The sequence below is a fragment of the Musa acuminata genome, chromosome BXJ1-4, assembly GCF_036884655.1.
Source record: "Musa acuminata AAA Group cultivar baxijiao chromosome BXJ1-4, Cavendish_Baxijiao_AAA, whole genome shotgun sequence".
NCBI classification, from domain to species: Eukaryota; Viridiplantae; Streptophyta; class Magnoliopsida; order Zingiberales; family Musaceae; genus Musa; species Musa acuminata.
In genome coordinates, this window is record NC_088330.1 from 6398130 (window position 1) to 6416883 (window position 18754).

Genomic DNA, 18754 nt, shown 5'->3' on the forward strand with positions numbered 1-18754 from the left:
GTCAATGAACCAACGACCCCCTACCACCTAGACCCGAAATGGTTAATCGATTGATAAAGGCATATCCCTGATGAGCACCATGTAGAGATAGTCATTCAATCCCGGTTCGATGCTGGGTGGATGGTTTCGATCGAATTCCATACCCTTCATTATCATATTAATTATATAATAAATGGGCATAACAATTCTAAGTGACCGCCATAAAAGAAAGTCCTCATGTATCTATAAGGATAGACTTCCTCGGTTTAACTTAATCGAATATGTTTGATTAATTATTGACTTGAGTTTCGAAGGAGTATTTGTGGACGGGAGTGCTCCGACATAGTTTTGCACGAATCAGCATCACTCATTTGACAAAACAACGTTTTCACCGGATCAGCTGCGGAATATACTCGGACACATTCCTTTCCGCTGTGCATGCGAGAGAATTAAGGTAAAAGATAGTTGAACAACCATCATGATGAACAGAATATGTGATCATGATGTTAGGCAATGATACGTTCCACTGACCAGTATCCTGCCTGTGTAGTTAGTTTAATTCTCTAAGTTCTCTAATAGCCTTGTATTTATCTTACGTAATGATAGGTGAACAATAATATATTGGTTCAAGTGTTGTCTGACTCATGTCACACCCATCTTTGTTTATTTTGTTGTTTGCTGGCAAGGCCCACCGACTGGCGACCAATAAGAAAGCAGCTCTCCCTCGCTCGGACATGAGCCGACGCGTGTCTAGTGGTTGTTTCCCTGATCGGTGTCTGGACTGTGACGGGTGAGTCCATCTTGTCCGTCCAATTCTATCGGGAAAAGAGGGGGCTTGTATTTTATAAGAGATATTGGTGCGGTAACCACACCGCCTAACAACCCTCTGACGGACTAAAAGGCCTCGGCCAAGCTTTTTACTCTTACCGGTAAAGAAGTGCGGTTGGAGGCTGCAAGAGAAGGACGAAACGGGAGAAGAGACATTCGAACGGTGAGAAGGATCTCGTTTGGTCTTCCTCCGTTCGATCGGCTTCTGCTTCTACCCGATGAGGCCAAGGTTATTCGATCGAACTTCTTCAGTCATAGGTTTCTCCATATATTAAACCGAATGTTCTTTGGTTTCTTTTTGTTTTCTTGCTGTAAAATTGATGCCTAAACAAACGAATCTGATAGCCAATCGTTCTGTGAATCTTGTAAAGTGGGGATTGTGGGATTTTATTGCGATTTGACGGTGATCTTGGTCACATCGGTGTCTCGTAGTTGTGTGTCCGAGCTTTCAAGTCGTTCTTGTTAGTTTGGCAAGTCCCATAGTCCCACATCGGAAAAATCAGACTTGTTGTCTCGTCTTGGAACTATAAATAAGGGCATGAGCTTTGATGTTAGATACACCACAAGAAGTACCACACACACCACAAGAAGTACAGCAGGCATCACAAGAAAACCTGCTTATGGTTTGAAGTCTTCTTGTTTAGGAAGCTGAAGGTGTTTTATGGCCTAGGAACATTTCCTAAGGCATTTGTAAGTGTCCCTCTTTTATAATAGTAATTTGCTCCTCTTTCTTCCGTGGATGTAGGTCAAAGTCATTTGACCGAACCACGTATATCTGGTGTTCTGGTGTTTTGTTTGTTCTTGTCGCTTTTATTATTTCCGCTTTATTGTCTTTGTTGTGTTGCCAAAATTACTCTTTGGTAAATATCCTGGGGCTAGCTCTAACAAACTGGTATCAGAGCCTGGTTCTGGGATCTTTTGGCAACGATGACAATAACAAAGATTGTTGTCGAGAAATTCGACAGAAATGTCAACTTCGGCATGTGGCAACTCAAGATGGAGGCCATTCTGGTTCAAGACGGAGTTGATTTGGCACTTCAGGGTGCTGAGAACATTCCAGATGGTACGTCAAAGGAAGATCTTGCGGGTATGGATAAGAAGGCCCGATCCAGCATCATTCTAAACCTCTCTGACTAGGTTTTACGGGAGGTAGCTACGGAGACTACGGCTAAGAGCATGTGGGACAAACTTAAAGCCTTGTACATTAAGAGGACAGTGGAGAATCGTCTCTACTTGAAGCAGAGACTATATATGCTTCGGATGATTGAAGGTACATCTATACTCTCGCATCTTGATAAGTTTGATTCTTTAGTTATGGATTTGGAGAATATAGATGCAAAAATGGATGATGAGGATAAGGCTTTGTTACTCTTGTGTTCTCTTCCCCAATCTTTTAAGCATTTCCGTGATACTTTGATTTATGGAAAAGAAACAGTTTTGTATCAAGAAATTAAATCTGCATTGAAATCTAAGGAGCAGATAGACAAGAATATCACTGGGGAAAGTAGAGAGAATCAGGCTGAGGGTCTGGTTGTTAGGGGGAGAATGGATAAAAGAGAATTTGACAGTAGTAGATCTAAATCTAGATCTAAATCCAGACATAGAAATTTGGAATGCAGATATTGTCATAAAATGGGGCACATTAAATCTGATTGCTTTAAATTGAAAAATAAATTAAAGCAAAAGGAAAAATTTGTTGAGAAAACTATTGAATCCGCTGAAGCTAGTGTAGCATCTGATGAGAATTTTGGAAATATTTTCTTTGCTATTGATGACAGGACAAAGTCTAAAAATGAATGGATTTTAGATTCAGGTTCTTATCACATGTGTCCCAATAGGGATTTGTTTTCCACATATGAATCTTGTAATGGTGGAATTATTTTGATGGGCAATAATGCCGCATGTGATGTTGTTGGTAGAGGAACAATCCGAATTAAAATGCATGATGGTATTGTGAGGACGCTCACTAATGTTAGACATGTTTCTGATTTGAAAAAGAATCTCATCTCTTTAGGCACCTTAGAGACCCTTGGGTGTAAATACACAGCTGAAGGTGGAGTTATGAAAGTTTCTAGAAGTGCCCTTATTGTTATGAAAGCTTGTAGGTCTGGTAGCTTGTATATTCTGCAGGGAACTACTGTCACAGGTTCAGTTGCAGTTTCGTCATCATCATTGTCTGATTCTGACATCACCAAATTATGACATATGCGTTTGGGTCATATGAGCGAGAAAGGTTTGAGCATATTGAGCAAAAGAGGTCTACTTTGCGGACAGAGTACTGGGCCACTTGACTTTTGTGAACACTGCATTTTTGGAAAGCAGAAAAGAGTCAGCTTCAATTCTCCGGCAGTTCACAAAACGAAAGGTACTCTTGACTATATTCATTCAGACCTTTGGGGTCAAGCTCAAGTTCAGTCTAAGGGTGGTGCCAGGTATATGTTGACTTTCATTTATGATTATTCCAGGAAAGTTTGGGTTTATTTTCTGAAGCATAAAAATGATGTTTTTCTAACCTTTAAACAATGGAAGGTTTTGATTGAGAAGCAAACATGTAAACAGATTAAGCGGCTTCGAACAGATAATGGCATGGAATTTTGTGAAGGTGACTTTGAAGAATTCTGCAAAAATGAAGGAATCGTTCGGCATCGCACTGTTAGGATGACACCTCAGCAAAATGGTGTGGCTGAACGTATGAATAGAACACTCTTGGAGAGAGCGAGGTGTATTATCTCAAATGCAGGGTTGACAAAAGACTTTTGGGCAGAGGCGATTAATATGGCCTGTTACGTTGTCAACCGCGCTCCTTCTGCAGCACTTAACTTTAAAACTCCAGAGGAAGTTTGGTCAGGTACTCATGCTGATTATTCTGATTTTAAAATTTTTGGGTGCCCAGCATACATGCATGTAAATGAAGGAAAATTAGAGCCTCGGGCTAAAAAGTGCATTTTCCTTGGGTATGCTTCTGGGGTGAAAGGATACAGATTATGGTGTCCTGATCCCAAATCCCCAAAATTTATAATCAGTAGAGATGTTACTTTTGATGAATTATCTATGCTATCTTCTAAAGAGGAATCTACTAGTTGTACAAATGATAGTGCGCAGAAGCAGGTGGAGCTTGAGATTGGTAGTTCAGATTCTTTTAAGTCGAACTCTTCTACTCAAAGAATGCCAGTAGGTGGTCCCGAGTCTACTGACGCAGATGATCCAGAGGAAGAGCAATATTCCATAGCCAAGGATAGACCACGGAGAGATATTCGACCACCACAAAGATATGCAAATTTGGTTGCATATGCTTTGTCTGTTGCAAAAGAGACAAGTGAAGTTGGTGAGCCTACTTCCTATTCAGATGCAGTTTCTTTTGATAATTCCGCTAAGTGGTTGATTGCTGAGGGAAAGGTCCTTGTTCAGAAAATTTATACGAAGGACAATCCAGTTGATATACTTACGAAGCATGTTCCGGTTTACAAGTTCAAGCAGTGCTTGGACTTGGTTGGTGTTCATTGTTGGTGATTGCCCGTTGGGGCTTTTGTGAAGAAGGTGGAGCAAGTTTTGTTGGGACATGCCAAGGTGGAGATTTGTTAGTTTGGCAAGTCCCATAGTCCCACATCGGGAAAATCAGACTTGTTGTCTCGTCTTGGAACTATAAATAAGGGCATGAGCTTTGATGTTAGATACACCACAAGAAGTACCACACACACCACAAGAAGTACAGCAGGCATCACAAGAAAACCTGCTTATGGTTTGAAGTCTTCTTGTTTAGGAAGCTGAAGGTATTTTATGGCCTAGGAACATTTCCTAATGCATTTGTAAGTGTTCCTCTTTTATAATAGTAATTTGCTCCTTTTTCTTCCGTGGATGTAGGTCAAAGTCATTTGACCGAACCACGTATATCTGGTGTTCTGGTGTTTTGTTTGTTCTTGTCGCTTTTATTATTTCCGCTTTATTGTCTTTGTTGTGTTACCAAAATTACCCTTTGGTAAATATCCTGGGACTAGCTCTAACAGTTCTTGTGATGAATTGTCTGAAGAAAGGGCTTCTATATGCAGCTTGGTCTTCTGTGTGTCTGTTTTTAGTCAACTTGTGGGTGAACGGAAGAATCTGACCATCGATCGTTCTATGAATCTTGGTAGAGGGGTTGTGGGATCAGATCTGCCTGATCTTGGTTACCTACGTACCTCAAAGTTGCGGATAGAACTTTCAGTTTTTTCTTTATAATATTTTTGAGGATTTCGAAGCCTACGGTTTAAATGTATCTTTTATATGCAGCATGATGTTTTTGTTGGGTGTTTTTGAGTGAATTTGTGGGTTGGTGGAAGAATCTGATCATTGATCGTTCTGTGAATTTGGTGGTGGAGGTGTTGTGGGATTTTGGATCTGTAAGATTTTAATTACAAGTGGAGATCAGAGCCGTGGTCCCAAACGTTCTGTGAATTAAGGTTGCATACATCTCTTTTACATTCATCTTGATTTTTTGGGGTAGTTATTGAATTTGTAGATGAAAAGAATTATACGATTGTCCATTGTTCTGTGAATCTTGTGGTAGAGGGGCTGTGGGATTGGATTGGAATGATCTTGATCAAGTGGAGCTTGGATCCGTGGGTTTGAACTTTCAGTTGACTCTTGTGATTTATAATCACAAGAATCAACTGAAAGTTCAGATCAGCAGTTCTAAGTTTAACATGTAACCAAGACGGAGGGTGATGGAGGCGGAGGGGAGGGGAGGGGGCGAAGTGGGGCGGCGGGAAAGACGGAGGGGTTGAAGTTGAAGAGGCAGAGGGAGTGGAGGGGATAGCTAACTTCCTCCCCCTTCCACTCCTGCTACCCCCTCCCAAGCTCCCTCTCCCCACTCCACTCCCTCCACAGTCCGTCTCCCCCCTACTCCCACTTCAACCCCCCAGTGTAATCTATCCAAAAAGAAATAAACGAATATTTGTATTTCTGTTAAAATAGTTGTAAAAGAACCATTGCAAACTCCTGTGACTCTTCACAATGATATGCGATATGTGATTAGGCTTCCTAAATTTTATTCCTAGTAAATAATAATAGTACCACCTAACAAGAATTCCCAGAAGCCACACTACCAGTTATGACAGTGTCATCAACCTACAACAGATAGCTTACATTCTGAAGAGGAGATGTTCAAGTACTTACAATTATGAGCCATAATTCATAACACTTAGTAAACAAAAGAAACTACAAGTGCCAGCAAGTTAAATTAACTAAGGAAAGCTTATGAAGAGTCTATTATTCAGCAGAGTGAGTATACATCAATCTAGTATGAATTCAGCAGAGGAACAGAACCATGATCTATCATTTACCTTTAATTTCTCGAGATGGAAAGCGGGGTTTAGAATCCTCCTATGTTAGGAGTCCAGTCACTGGCAATCGTCCGGGAGGGCCTGTGTTTGGTCCTCCAAAGTGACCGAACTTGTTGGATAGGATGCCCCTCACTGCGGATCCATGAGAGTCACTCGAGGCAGAGGCCCAAACCAGGTGAAGGACGTTCTTCCTGCATGCATGTGGGACGATAGGTCGTGTCTAACACAGCATAAGATTCAGTCCAGTCAGTTCACTGCTTGAGATTAGTTCTGTGTTTCGTATGCCTTAAGTATTGGATGAATCAGTGACGACATGGAACGACTTGCAGCAGAAACAGAAGCGATCGATCGGGAGTGCTCACCGAATTCTTTGATAGGACGATGGTGGGAAGGAGCGATGCGGGGGACGTTGTCGTGGGAGAGGGGCATGGGGTCGGAGCGCGCCGCCTCCTTGAGGTCCCCTAAGAGGAAGCCACGCCCAGTTCAGCGTCCTTACCGCACATGTAACGAGCAGCACCACCAGCAGAAGCGCCACCCCGCCCCATCCCGAGCTCCACCACATCTCCGCTAATACGAACGACATCGACTGGACGTACGTCTCTCGGTGTTCGAAGGGGAGGATACGGAAAGATAAGCGTGCCGACGTCGGGTGATGGATTTGTCTCCGGAAGATGACCACAGCGACAACGCAAAAAGGTTTGGAGTTACATGGAAGCTGACAGAGATGCTTACACTAACATGGAAGCTGACAGAGCTACAGTGATGGAGCTTGTGGTTATTTGGGAGTGTTCATCTTCCTCTCTCTGTTTCCCGTACTGTGCAACAAGGACAATAAGGGAAATGGCAGTTTCTGCGGCAATGAGTAATGCTACCAAAAATAATAATGGATATAATCAATAGTAAAACAAAAATTCAAAACAGTCGACCTTAAAACAGCCATGGAAGAGCACTTCAAATATTTTTCTTAGGCATCATCTCTACATTAAGGGTTGAGATAAGATTTGTATACATAATTAATTTTTCTTTCAAATAATTTGATGCTCGAAGGAGTTTGATTTCCAATAAATAATACAAATATTACCAACCCTGGTATTTCCATCTTAGTGAGTATTTTTACTTGTTTTATATTTTTATAAAAATATTAAGTTGAAGGTTCTTAATAATTCTACAATTTTGTTTTTGACTGAAATTCAAAGAAGTCAGCTATAAAGTTTTTGGATTGTTCAAAAGAAATTATTTGTTTTGCTTATACAAATCTACCATCAGCTTTTACAGGTACAATGCGGATGAGTTCTCAGAAATGATCTAGAAAGGAAAATTATTCAAATGATTCAGGAAGACATGCTATTGAACTCTCTATCTTCATCTATACCACAACAGTTTGCAGAATCTCAAAATATTACATCCAAATACATGTAGAAGAAAAGTAAGGATCACAGATAACTGAATCAAGGAACCTCCGTATTATGGTTGCCCGTGGTGTGCCAAGGAAGGAACCATGTCTTGCAAGAGACCGTAGTGAGAGAACTCGAGCTGCTGGAGAGGAGGCATTTGGTTTGCCGTACTGTTCAGCTGGTGCGCTTGCTGCATCACAAGATCCTAGAAGAAGCTCGTTGACATGAGCGGAGGAGGCAGTAGCAGTGTGCTCCCTCTAACTGTTGCGGGGCACCGATGAGTGTGTCTCCCTTCGTAAGTGGTTATCACAATGGTCGAGTTTTGATAAGATCTCTCCACCCTCTTCTTCACCGGGCACTTCTGAGTCGTGCAACGATAGTAGCTTCTGCAACGCATGCAGAAGTCACGAGCATCATAAGAAGCGAAGACTTGACATTAATGCGCACGACTGCGCTAAAGTGGATGGGAGATCGTGAGCGGCAACGTGACTACTAACCTGGGATAAGGGCTGTTCTTGACTGCTTTCTGGCCGTACTTCCTCCACCGGTAGCCGTCTTCGAGATGATCAACCTCGCTCTCGGTCACGAAAGCAACGCGGGGCTCCCTTTGCCTTCTCTCTCCTTGCTTGTTGGGTTTCTTCCTGTTTCATCAAATTTCACGAAATCAGACGATCAAATAGAATTAATCTTGTCGTTCTCATAGCTCATATTTCTCCAGATTTGGAGATCCCTAAGAATCACATCATGAGAAGACTTCTGGGATCGACAGAAACAGAAAAGATCTTCAGAGTTTATCATGTCGAGATGTACAAGCTCACATCCCAAAGGGTCTTAATTTTGTTAGTGCTTACAGAAGGAAGGATCAGCAGGAAAGCCTCCTGAAAAGCGAATCTCGCTTGCTTCGGAGCTTTTCTACTTCGATCAACCACCTATAGGAATTGTTTTAAAGGGTCGAACTCGGTGCGATCATCCAACAAAACCGAAGCCTTTCAAGGAGCAGATAAGGAAAAGGATCTATTAGCAAAACTTACACTTTCTTAGACGTATCACCTTCTTCCTCCTGTTGCTCTTCCTTCTTACACCGGTCCGCATCCTCTTCGCCGGCGGCCTCAGCGGACAATGAAGAGGTCGAAGAGTTGGGCGTCACTGTAGTCGCACGCCCACCGCACCCAAACGCGGGTGTCAAGCTGCCACTACCATTTCCAACGTCCACCATCAGCTCAGGAGACCCCGTCCTACCTCCGGGGCCAAGCGCATCCAACGGAGCCGAGCATGACAAGCCAAAAGCTCTAGGGAGCGCGTCGCTGTCCATCATCGAGCCAAGCGGCACATCGGTGAAGGTCACGGCCGGAAAAATCGCCCCGGCGTCGGATCCGCTTGGGCCACCACTAATGCAGGCGGCGCCGTCTGTCGGCCTCTGGGAGAAGAGCGCGGCTAGCTCGTCATGGAACAGGGAGCGGAAGTGCTCCCTCTCGTGATATCCGGACATGAAGATCGCCTGCGGTAGAATGGATGGTGTGGAATCAGATCGAAAGAGTATAACCCTTCCTCTTCTTTTCTTTTGGTGCAGAGAGGGGGGAAGGAGGAAATGGGATGGGAACGGAGGAACCTGAGAATGCGTACAACGTTATATAACATGTCGGCCTTCTGCATAAGGTGCGTCGCATCAAACGTGAAATTTCTCGTGGAGTGTGGGCTCCCACGAGTGGGTCCCACCATATCGAGAGGTTGCTGGATGATTCGGTCATGCAAAGGAGCCTTTTTCTTGGTGGAGACGGAGTCGATCGCGGTCGCATGGGCATCAGCCGCAGTCGACGGAGGACAACCGGTGATCTTCGGTCATGGATGGGGATTAAGAACTCCGAAAGGAGGAACGACCGCCGAAGGCAATCGGGACATGGTTCTACTTTCTGAGGCGTCGACGGACGCGTGCCAATGGGAAGGGAAGCGCTGGGAGACCGGCGCGCTGACCCTGAGGTGGGCGACGCTGACGTGGGACGGTGTCAGTGTTCCACCCCGTTGTGGGCGCCCGCAGGAGTTGACCGCGAGTGCAATTTTCCTCCGTTGGATCGCATCCGACAGCATAGGACCCGCCGGTTCGTCGCATGGTTCATGTGCATGCAGGACCACAGTTACAGTATCGGCGGCAGGGAAACCCCTCCTTGTTCAGACGAGCAAGACGCCGTTCGGGTGGAAACTGGGTGGGTATGCATGGATCACCATGGCTTTATGAGTTCACATATGCACGCACATCTAAAAGCCTTCACGGAGGTGCCAATTCAGAGCTTTCGGCAATGACATCAGTGGCTCCATTTCTCATTTTCCTGTAAAAGATATCCATGTATCATCCTTGTTAGAGGTCGGTGTCCCCAATCGAAGGACACTGGAATCCAGCTTAAGTGGATTGGATACTCGAGAAAAATCTGATCCCCTTGCCATCCCTAGGAATTATCGATTAGCCTGCCACAGTTATCATTCATAATCACTGACAAATGAGAAGCCATTATGTGATGACAGGGCTGCAGGAGAAGTTTCCTGTGGTGTTTACTTTAAACGTGGGGAGGTTGCTTAATCTCTACGTCTCTGTCTTTCTCACGAGAGATAGAGAGAGAGAGAGAGAGAGAGAGCAAGTACGTGCGTGTTAGGCATTTCTGCGACCAGATCATGCATGAAAGAGGTGGAGGATTAATCGCCCTTTGACGTCAAAAGCCGGTGCCGGACAGCCGCTACTGTAGCTTCTCCAAAGCCAGCACTCCTGTCCAAGAATTAACGCAGTAAAAAACTGATACTTACAATACATTGACACATTATAGCAAGGAAATCAAATGAATTTACTAGATGAATTAGAGAATTGCTGTTATGCACAGTTGGAATTGCTGAACAAATCATGAATGATTTCCTGGAATTGATTATGAATCTTTATAATTAAACAAGTGGAATAGCTGAATGAATCATTGATGCAAGCCAACAAGCCTGAAATCTGTCAAACAAATGTCTCTTTGTAGAACAGCTTTCAGAATTCATGTATGAACAGTGCAACTATATTAATAGATATAAATCTATCTATCTATCTATCTAACCATTTGTCTTTAATAATGGCTTAAAGCAATACAAGTCGAAAAAGATAACATAAAATAAAGGAGAACTCCATCTGCTTTCTTTCATAAAAAGTTCACTTGCTTGTAGGAAATAGACAAGTCAAGGATGATCCTTACAAAGGTCAGTTTGCCTACATCATTTTCTCTTCCATCGTTAGTCACACACCCTCCTTTTGACCATCACAGCTATGGAACCAATAGATACAAGCAACTTGGCTCTGCTTCATGTGATTCTTATTTAAAACACAGGGAAATCATTTTGTATAATTGTAGTCCATTCATTGTTGCAAGCATGTCAAAATTTTTCATGGAAAGCAGGTGGTGCCATTTCCCATGAAAATGCTTTTGACTTTTTCTGACTATAAGGGTGAATCTTTACCATATATGTTATCAGTGATTTGCTTCTCCATGGCATGAAAGCTTGGAACTCAATTTACTGCAATCCACGCTCAGTCTCTTCTCTCATGGACAACTTATTTCGATAGAATTCCCCAAGCTTTCCTTTACACAAGAGTTAAATCTAAGAGCCAAACAAAGTCTTCATGAAGAGAAATGCCAACAAATTAGAAGCTAACACGGACTTTATAGATATGAGACAATTGGGAATACAATCTATAAGGAATATGGAATAGAACATTGATCGATGTGCCCCAAGTTGAAACCCTTTTGCATATGAATCCAATCATGCCCCTCATTGAATTTGCAAGCACAAGTGGCACCCTTGCTTGATTCAGCATTTGATTCAGACTCCCAAAGACCTCTAAATTGTCTCCAAGGTTAGGAGTGGGTCTCCATCATTTATCTTGATACAGCAGTTGAGGAGAAGAAAAGAAGTCTAAGCCGATGAGGTCATGCTCCGGTAAGAGTGCTGTCGATGAGACTCTTAACGCAAAGACAGCCGCAGTTAATAGAAGGGAGGAAAGGCTGAGGAAATTTAGTAGTCCTTTCTGAAGAGATCGTTTTAACTTACAGTTCAAATATAAAGTGGAAGAAGATTCAGTAACTTCACATATAAAATGCGCAGTATGCCTAACATCATCACCCGATCAACAAACAAAATTATCGATTACAAAAGAGGTAAGTAAAGAAAGAAAGGAAGAGAAATCTCTGCACTTCGTAGCTGTGCAAACTGCAAAGCATATGACAGATGCTGATACATTATCGTCTCTGCTGTTGTTGCTGCTGCTGCTTATGATCGATCGAGTGCAGATGACAGCAACACTTTGTCCGGGTCTTCATGGGGAATGGACAGGGAGTCTGTCTACCTGTTTGTGTTCACTAAATCATTGCTGCATGCAGCTGGCAGAAGCCAGTGGTGAAAGGCAAGACCAACTGGAAATGGAGCAGCAACAGATAAGTTATCTTTCCAGTGACAGTGGCAATGTAATGATGCCGAGGGACTTTGAAGGGAAAAACATATAGACAGATGTTGCTAAAGACACAGACAATGTGAAGACATGATAAGAGGAGATGAATCCCACGGCTGGAAAGAAGATGCTCAACTCCCGCTCGGCCAGTCTAAATCAAGATGCTAAAGGTAACGTTGAATTGGTTTCCGCCTTCAGTGCGATCGGTAGTTGTTCACCGTGCGTCCGAAGAAGAGAAGAGAGAGCAGGAATCGAATTGGCCGCTGCCCGTTGTTGCGAAGGGCCAGGATGGTGGGTGGACGTGGAGCAGGAGGTTGGCCTCGGGTGCCCAACAACAAGGAGAACCACTGGCCGGAGAAGCTCGCTTCCGCTGCCTCCTGGCGGTGGTGGAAACGCCCCGCCCTCCCCCGCTGCTCCTTCCTCGACGACCTCCTCTTCCGCGTCCTCTCCTGCCTTGAGGCAGTCGTCCTCGTCGGCGCTCTCTGCTTCTTCTACCTCTGCTGCGGCTGCCACCTCTGATCCTTCCTCTTCTTGTATTCCTTTTTGACGTACTATTGCTACCACCACCACCGCATGTAGATCGGAAGTAGATCTTTTTTGTGTTTCTTCTTTCCTATTCTCGTGGTGTTGTTCTTGCGCTCTGGAATGGGTTGACGTTCCTGCAAATTTAGGCCTCAGCATCATCTGAGCAATGGCGATTCAACTATAGTCTCTGTGACTGCATACAATTGGTCTGGTCGGATGGTGTAGCGTCGAGAATCTGTACATTGTTGATTTGCATTGATGAGGTGTGTCTTCTTCTTTTTCCACATGAATTTGTATTACTTCATGGCAATTTGCTGTGAGAATTGGAGTGAAAGAAGATTTCAGATGTCAATAACCTAGCAAGCAAAGAAACGTAAGCAACACCAACACTTGCAGCTGCACATTCCATTTCACAAGCAGTTAATCGGATCAAGTGCTGTTACAACACCAGTGGCCGTAAAAGTAGGAAAAGCCGGCGTGGTGGTATGTGTTGTACTAATCTCGACTAGGCTGAGATGGTTTTGAGCTTACAGTGACGGAAGGTGGTGCAGTCCATACACAGATTTCATTCAAACCAAATCCAATTCACTTCTGGAGTTGCTAGAAATTTGAGATGTTTCAAATTGATAGTTCAGGGTTCGGATATGCACTAGTTCGAAGATTAAATATGATGGAAGAGACAGATTAAGTTTCCAAAGCCTAATTAACAGATACAAATAGAATTTACAGCCGATGATCTGCTTTCCATCCAGCCAAGTCATTCGTAATCATCAGATCCTTCAGAAAACTCACCACTTTCCTGCAAGTTAATATGGAAAGGGCATTAGGGACATTTAAAGAGGCCATTAGAGCATAAGTTCGATACAGAAAGGACACGAGAATCACCAACCTTTCTCTTAATGTATGCTGCCATAGCCTTCTCAAACTCAGCTCTTTTTTCTGTGGCTATATCATAGTATGCAACCTTTTCCTAACAATAAGGTAGAAGAAAAGTTACTGTTAATGAATTCTATAGTAGCATTATTTTAGCTGCTTAATTCCACAAACCTGAAACACAGAACATAAGGAAATCATTTAGATGAATTTTAAGGTTATGTATATCTTGATTTATATTTCATGTTAATTTTTTTTTTCCCTGTTGCAAATAGAGTAGAGTTCTGCAAGGACTTCAAAAAGTGTATTGGCAGAGGGTTGATGACTGATTGACAGGCAGAGAAATCCTACTGAATCCTTCTATAAAGTACTTTCTACCTCATCTGCAAGATACATGATTGACTTTTGTTATGATATAAGTGCATTATATAACTAAATTGGCACACAAAAAAACTAAGTTATACAAAATTTTCAAGTCATTACCATAAGCAAATCATGCTCCACCATTTGTAATAAAGATATAAAGGAAAGTTTAGGTTATCAAAAACATCATAAGCAAAAGCACCAAATATTACAAAATACAAATGTAAAGCATCATGAACAAGCCACTTAAGAAGGTCAATTGACTACCCATCCAAGATGTTGATAAGGATGTAGACAAATGTTTACTCATGTAAAAGATACTACAAGCAATGTCATTAATTTATTAAATGGCTGTTTATATCTATATTCATATTTGAGGATGCTGAGAATTTGCTAACATGTGCATCACAACACTTATAGTATTAAGCCAAAACCACAGACAAAAGATCAAACAAACAGTATAATGATAAAGAGCTTGCACTAGATTTATTAGCTCCGAGAATTGCAGTGGTTAACACAGGCTTTCATTTGCAAGGGGTCAACAAATCATGGGTTGCCATGTGCAAAGAAAACTGAAGCTAAGTTAACTTTTATATTTTGGTCGCATGCATTTTTCCAATTTCATTCCAAAAATCTGCTCCAACATACTTTACATCTGTTATCATAATGAGGTGTGAAGATATAGTTAACTTCTATCATGTGGACTACCAAGTTCCAACATCATTGCTTCTTACATAACTTTTACTAAACTATTCCTAATCCATAGAATTTGTGATGCTGCAGCTTCACTTGAACGGTTGAACCAAATATTTCATCACACACAAGTAGTACATAAGGTGTTTTTGCATCATAATTCCTGATTGTACTACCAACAAGTACTTAATATGTATATTTTGGTTAATTGCAGGCCAAATATTTTAAAGCTACCATTATTCACTAGCCCACACAGATTATGCTAAACTTTTAGCATATAGAAATGAGAGAATGTCCACATGAAAAGCATGTCAACTTTGTGTGCTTAAGAACATGTGTGCGTATGAGAGAGAGAGAGAGAGAGAGAGAGAGAGAGAGAGAGAGAAGTTATTTTCCAGTTAACCTCCTAACTAATGAATGCCATGACAAAATTGAAAGTTTCTACTAACATCATATTTCACCGTACTCCCATAAGCACCTTTATTCAACCAGTTAAGATAAGAAATTGGTCCTCCCGCAGCAAAGCCACTTGGTGAACAGCATAATGCTTGATTGCATACATAATATGCTATTTTAAATACATATCAAGAACATTTGATCATGCATCAGATACAATTTCTCCTTTGTCCTTTAATTATCTACCTCTTCTCTCAGATGGAATCTCTCCTTCCCAAGTTCTGAGTATCCACATTTTACCAATGGATAAGTTACATGTATATTTTATTTTCAATTGTAGCACAAGTAAATTATTTGTCTAAACCTGGATGCCTGAGAAAAACATGTCAAGAACTAACCTCAAATGACATTGTTTTCCACTTCTCCCCACATGCCTTACCAATCTGAAATAAATATAGAAAAGGCATGTAGTATAAACAATAGAAATCAAGTTGAAACATGAACTACAAGTAACAAATGCATACATCTCGCATTGATTTGACATTTGGGTTTTCTTGTTGGAAGGTCTTGCGAAAATCTTCCCTTCAAAACAAAAACAAAAAAGTTCTTTAACATATGCATCCAATTTAAACTCTTTTATTTCATAAACACACAACTACAAACAAATTAAATTTTTAGTTAAATAACAATATGATAAGAATGGTAATGAGATTGTAAGAGGGGGAAAAGAGAAGAAAAGAGTAAAACAGCATCACACAAACAAGCATATCAAGACCCAAGACAATTTTTCAAAGATGAATTGCTGACAATGTCTGAACTTATTAAAACTTTTCTTAATCTTAATATAACTGTTTGACAGGCATGTTCTACCTTTAGGTAATTTAGCATAACCTGGGCAACAAACAGATAGTACACATGAAAGGAGCAACATTCAGGGATTTTATTGCCTATCCTAATATCTTTGAAACCATAGCTTTAGAAGATTGTTTCTTTGCATGATATTGTACTATTATCCATCAAAGTCGGATCTCTGTTAAATCATTACCATTGGATAAATGCTATTATCAATGCATACCTATATGTAAAATCCTTAATAACAAATATTAGAAGAACAGAGGTGCGATAAACAAAAGAGACTGGTTAGATATCTGTGCGTTGAAAGTTAAGGATCAAAAAGATGAAAACAGATAAGATGGATCTGGAAAAGATTTAATGACTATGATCAAATAAAGATGAAACAAAGGCAATTAAGATTACAATGGCTAGGATTACAAAAAAAAAATCATCCTGGTTATCGTTATATTATGGCGTGGTGATTCTCCTGGGCAACAAACAGATAGTACACATGAAAGGAGCAACATTCAGGGATTTATTGCTTCATGCTTCATGTTTTAAAATGTCCAACGTTCAGGGATTTTATTGCCTATCCTAATATCTTTGAAACCATAGCTTTAGAAGATAGTTTCTTTGCATGATATTGTACTATTATCCATCAAAGTCGGATCTCTGTTAAATCCTTACCATTGGATAAATGCTATTATCAACGCATACCTATATGTAAAATCCTTATAACAAGGTAAGTTTAAATGCTTAACATTGGTGATGTCAATGACTCCTACGAGTTCAAAGTTGATAATAGATGAAACAGTTCAAAGTTGATAAATGCTATTAATAAAGATGAAACACAGACAATTAAGAGTACAATGGCTAGGATTACAAAAAGAAAAAAAGAAATCATTTTGATTATCATTATATACGTGGTGATTCTTCATATTTCTGTAAGTTCTCACTAAGTGTGGTGTCTTCTTAGAGCCAAACACCAGCAGCTTTAGTATATGTAACGGACGGCTTGGACAGTTATGTATCACTAGGGTGTAAATTATGTTGACTGTGTTTTGATTGTTCACGAAGATAAAGGAGATTTTGTTTTGGTTTGGAAGTCTCAATATAAGAGTTTATGGTAGGAAGGGGTAATGTCAAATAATAGGATCTGATGCACTAAACTTACCATGTAAGAGACATCAACTTTGATGGATAATAGCATTTATATTGATTATAACTATTAAATCCTTAACATTGGTGATGTCAATGGCTCCTACAAGTTCTAATGCACCACCAAGGTACCAACCTGTCCTACCATGGCAAATAAAGATACAAAAAAGAAGGATACAAGGCAAAGTCCATATATTAACACTCCCCCTATTGCCTCACTAGATGGCCTATACCCACCAGGACAAAACCCTCTCCAATTCTAGTTAACCAAAATTATATCCAAACAATCTTAAAATGGCGGCAATTTTTCTTATCGTGTGGTAGCACCTCAAAAGGATCCCAAATAATAGAGGTTATGCTCCAAAACAATAGGAAAAATATTACAGAAACCATCACAAAAAAAAAAAAAACCAAACCTAAACCTAAATAAACCCTATGCTAAATCAAATCCAATTAACCCAAAAAAGAGACTTCATGTTGCTATCTTTAAGATCGACTGCTAAACTCTCTATTGCGCTCTTAGGGTTGTGTTCTCCCCTGCATATACAAAACTAAATCAATAGCTAAATGATTATAAATTTGAAATGATGACCACCATGGTGCCCATGTAGGTCATGGTAATTTTTGTCAAAAAAGACAGTCATGAACTTGTAACGCAGCTAACTAGTGCAGCTCATAGGAACATGTCAAAATCACAAACAGCTTCACCCACACAGTCTGTGAATATGACCAAACATAATAGAAAATAGAACCCTTACTAAAACCTGGGACGCATCATACCAGCTCGACTGAAAGAGACCAAAACAGTGACTAAATCCCTACAATGGGCCTTTCGATCACCCAGACTGAACACAATCAAGAAATATAAACTGATCATTGCGATCATTTCTCCCACACAGCAAACGCAGTTTGAGGAAACCATGAAAGTTTGAAGTGACCAAACTTTATATAACAGATGTATCCAAGGAAACAGCATGCCCCAATAGCGAATCATCAACTTCCCACAAAAGCCACAGCCCGAGATGGGAGGGGCAGGAGCGGAGAAGCACGGAATTAGGGTTCAGAGAGGCGTACAGATAGTAGAAGAAAGCGGTGGGCGGCTTCTTGGGCTTGTCGCGGTGGTCGTTCTTAGCAGAAGAGGAGGGCTTCCTCTTGGCTTTCGCCTTCGGTTTCTTGGAGGCATCTTTTCTCGGCTTCGTCGCCGTTTCGGTGGCTTTGGCTCTCTTCGCTCTCGTCTCCATCTCCTCCCCTCCAACCCGACAGAAAGCAGCAGATCCCAACTCGCCGTATCAGTAATTGTTTCATCTATTAGTGCACACAACATGTTCGACTGGAGCCGTCAAACACAATCCTATCAACCCGGTCCCGAATAATGTCTCGCCCCATTAGTGTTCGACGAAATAACAACCCGGTCCACAACCATGTCTCGCCCGAATAGTGTTCGACGAAATATGCACAAGCTTGGGAAGGTAAGCACCCAACAACATATGTACGTATGCCATGACCCAAGCATATCATCATCCAATTATAATATATCCTCATGTAATTAATATCGATTGTGAAATGGATTTTGATTACTATATAATTTATAATTTACTATTTTTCTCGTGTATTTTTTTTTAAGTATAATCCATATGTTCAGATTGCGACAAATATGATATCAGAATAACGTAATCTACTATGCATCCTAATGATGAAAATGATGGTACACGATCAGCCATGATAGTAACATTCATGATTGAGAGTTTGGACTTACCCTTTTGCTAAATTTATCTTTTATTAATTTATTTTGTACTTAAATTCCTTCTGTACCTCTGCCAAGTACCATAAAAGTATAATACATTCTGATGTCCTAAGTTCAATACATATAATTTTAGAGGCATTAATTATGACTATTCTGATAATTAAATGAGTCGTTATAGGATATA

General features: G+C 41.1%; 2 protein-coding genes and 1 long non-coding RNA gene across 4 annotated transcripts; 1 reads left to right on the plus strand and 2 right to left on the minus strand.

Moving 5' to 3' along the window:
- The first annotated feature begins 937 nt into the window (after positions 1 to 937).
- Positions 938 to 7228, plus strand: LOC135644002 (uncharacterized). The gene is made up of 2 exons (XR_010498394.1): positions 938 to 1036; positions 6455 to 7228. It is a non-coding gene; the product is annotated as an uncharacterized LOC135644002 (long non-coding RNA).
- A 257-nt stretch (positions 7229 to 7485) lies between these two features.
- Positions 7486 to 9103, minus strand: LOC135672371 (WRKY transcription factor 28-like). The gene is made up of 3 exons (XM_065180834.1): positions 8551 to 9103; positions 8017 to 8160; positions 7486 to 7905 (listed from the first exon to the last, which is right to left on the minus strand). Exons 1-3 carry the CDS (start codon positions 9006 to 9008, stop codon positions 7725 to 7727), a joined length of 783 nt encoding a protein of 260 aa, XP_065036906.1. The 5' UTR covers positions 9009 to 9103; the 3' UTR covers positions 7486 to 7724.
- Positions 9104 to 13055: 3952 nt separating this feature from the next.
- Positions 13056 to 18254, minus strand: LOC135644006 (high mobility group B protein 14-like). 2 transcript variants are annotated; one of them, XM_065161354.1, is made up of 5 exons: positions 17901 to 18254; positions 15359 to 15416; positions 15233 to 15277; positions 13399 to 13479; positions 13056 to 13308 (listed from the first exon to the last, which is right to left on the minus strand). In XM_065161354.1, the coding sequence occupies exons 1-5, from the start codon at positions 18065 to 18067 to the stop codon at positions 13267 to 13269; spliced, it is 393 nt and encodes a 130-aa protein (XP_065017426.1). In that variant the 5' UTR covers positions 18068 to 18254; the 3' UTR covers positions 13056 to 13266. The 2 variants fall into 2 exon arrangements, with proteins under 2 accessions (XP_065017426.1, XP_065017434.1); XM_065161362.1 differs by having other exon boundaries at positions 15359 to 15411; positions 17901 to 18035.
- Positions 18255 to 18754: the final 500 nt, after the last annotated feature.

Coding starts and splice junctions, on each gene's coding strand:
- LOC135672371 (XM_065180834.1), bottom strand. CDS start 9,008: ATGTCCGGATATCACGAGAGGGAGCACTTCCGCTCCCTGTTCCATGAC. Junction 8,161..8,550: donor GGTGATACGTCTAAGAAAGT/GTAAGTTTTGCT, acceptor TTGATGAAACAG/GAAGAAACCCAACAAGCAAG. Junction 7,906..8,016: donor AAGAACAGCCCTTATCCCAG/GTTAGTAGTCAC, acceptor CATGCGTTGCAG/AAGCTACTATCGTTGCACGA.
- LOC135644006 (XM_065161354.1), bottom strand. CDS start 18,067: ATGGAGACGAGAGCGAAGAGAGCCAAAGCCACCGAAACGGCGACGAAG. Junction 15,278..15,358: donor ATGTCAAATCAATGCGAGAT/GTATGCATTTGT, acceptor TATTTATTTCAG/ATTGGTAAGGCATGTGGGGA. Junction 13,480..15,232: donor GGAAAACAATGTCATTTGAG/GTTAGTTCTTGA, acceptor CCTTATTGTTAG/GAAAAGGTTGCATACTATGA.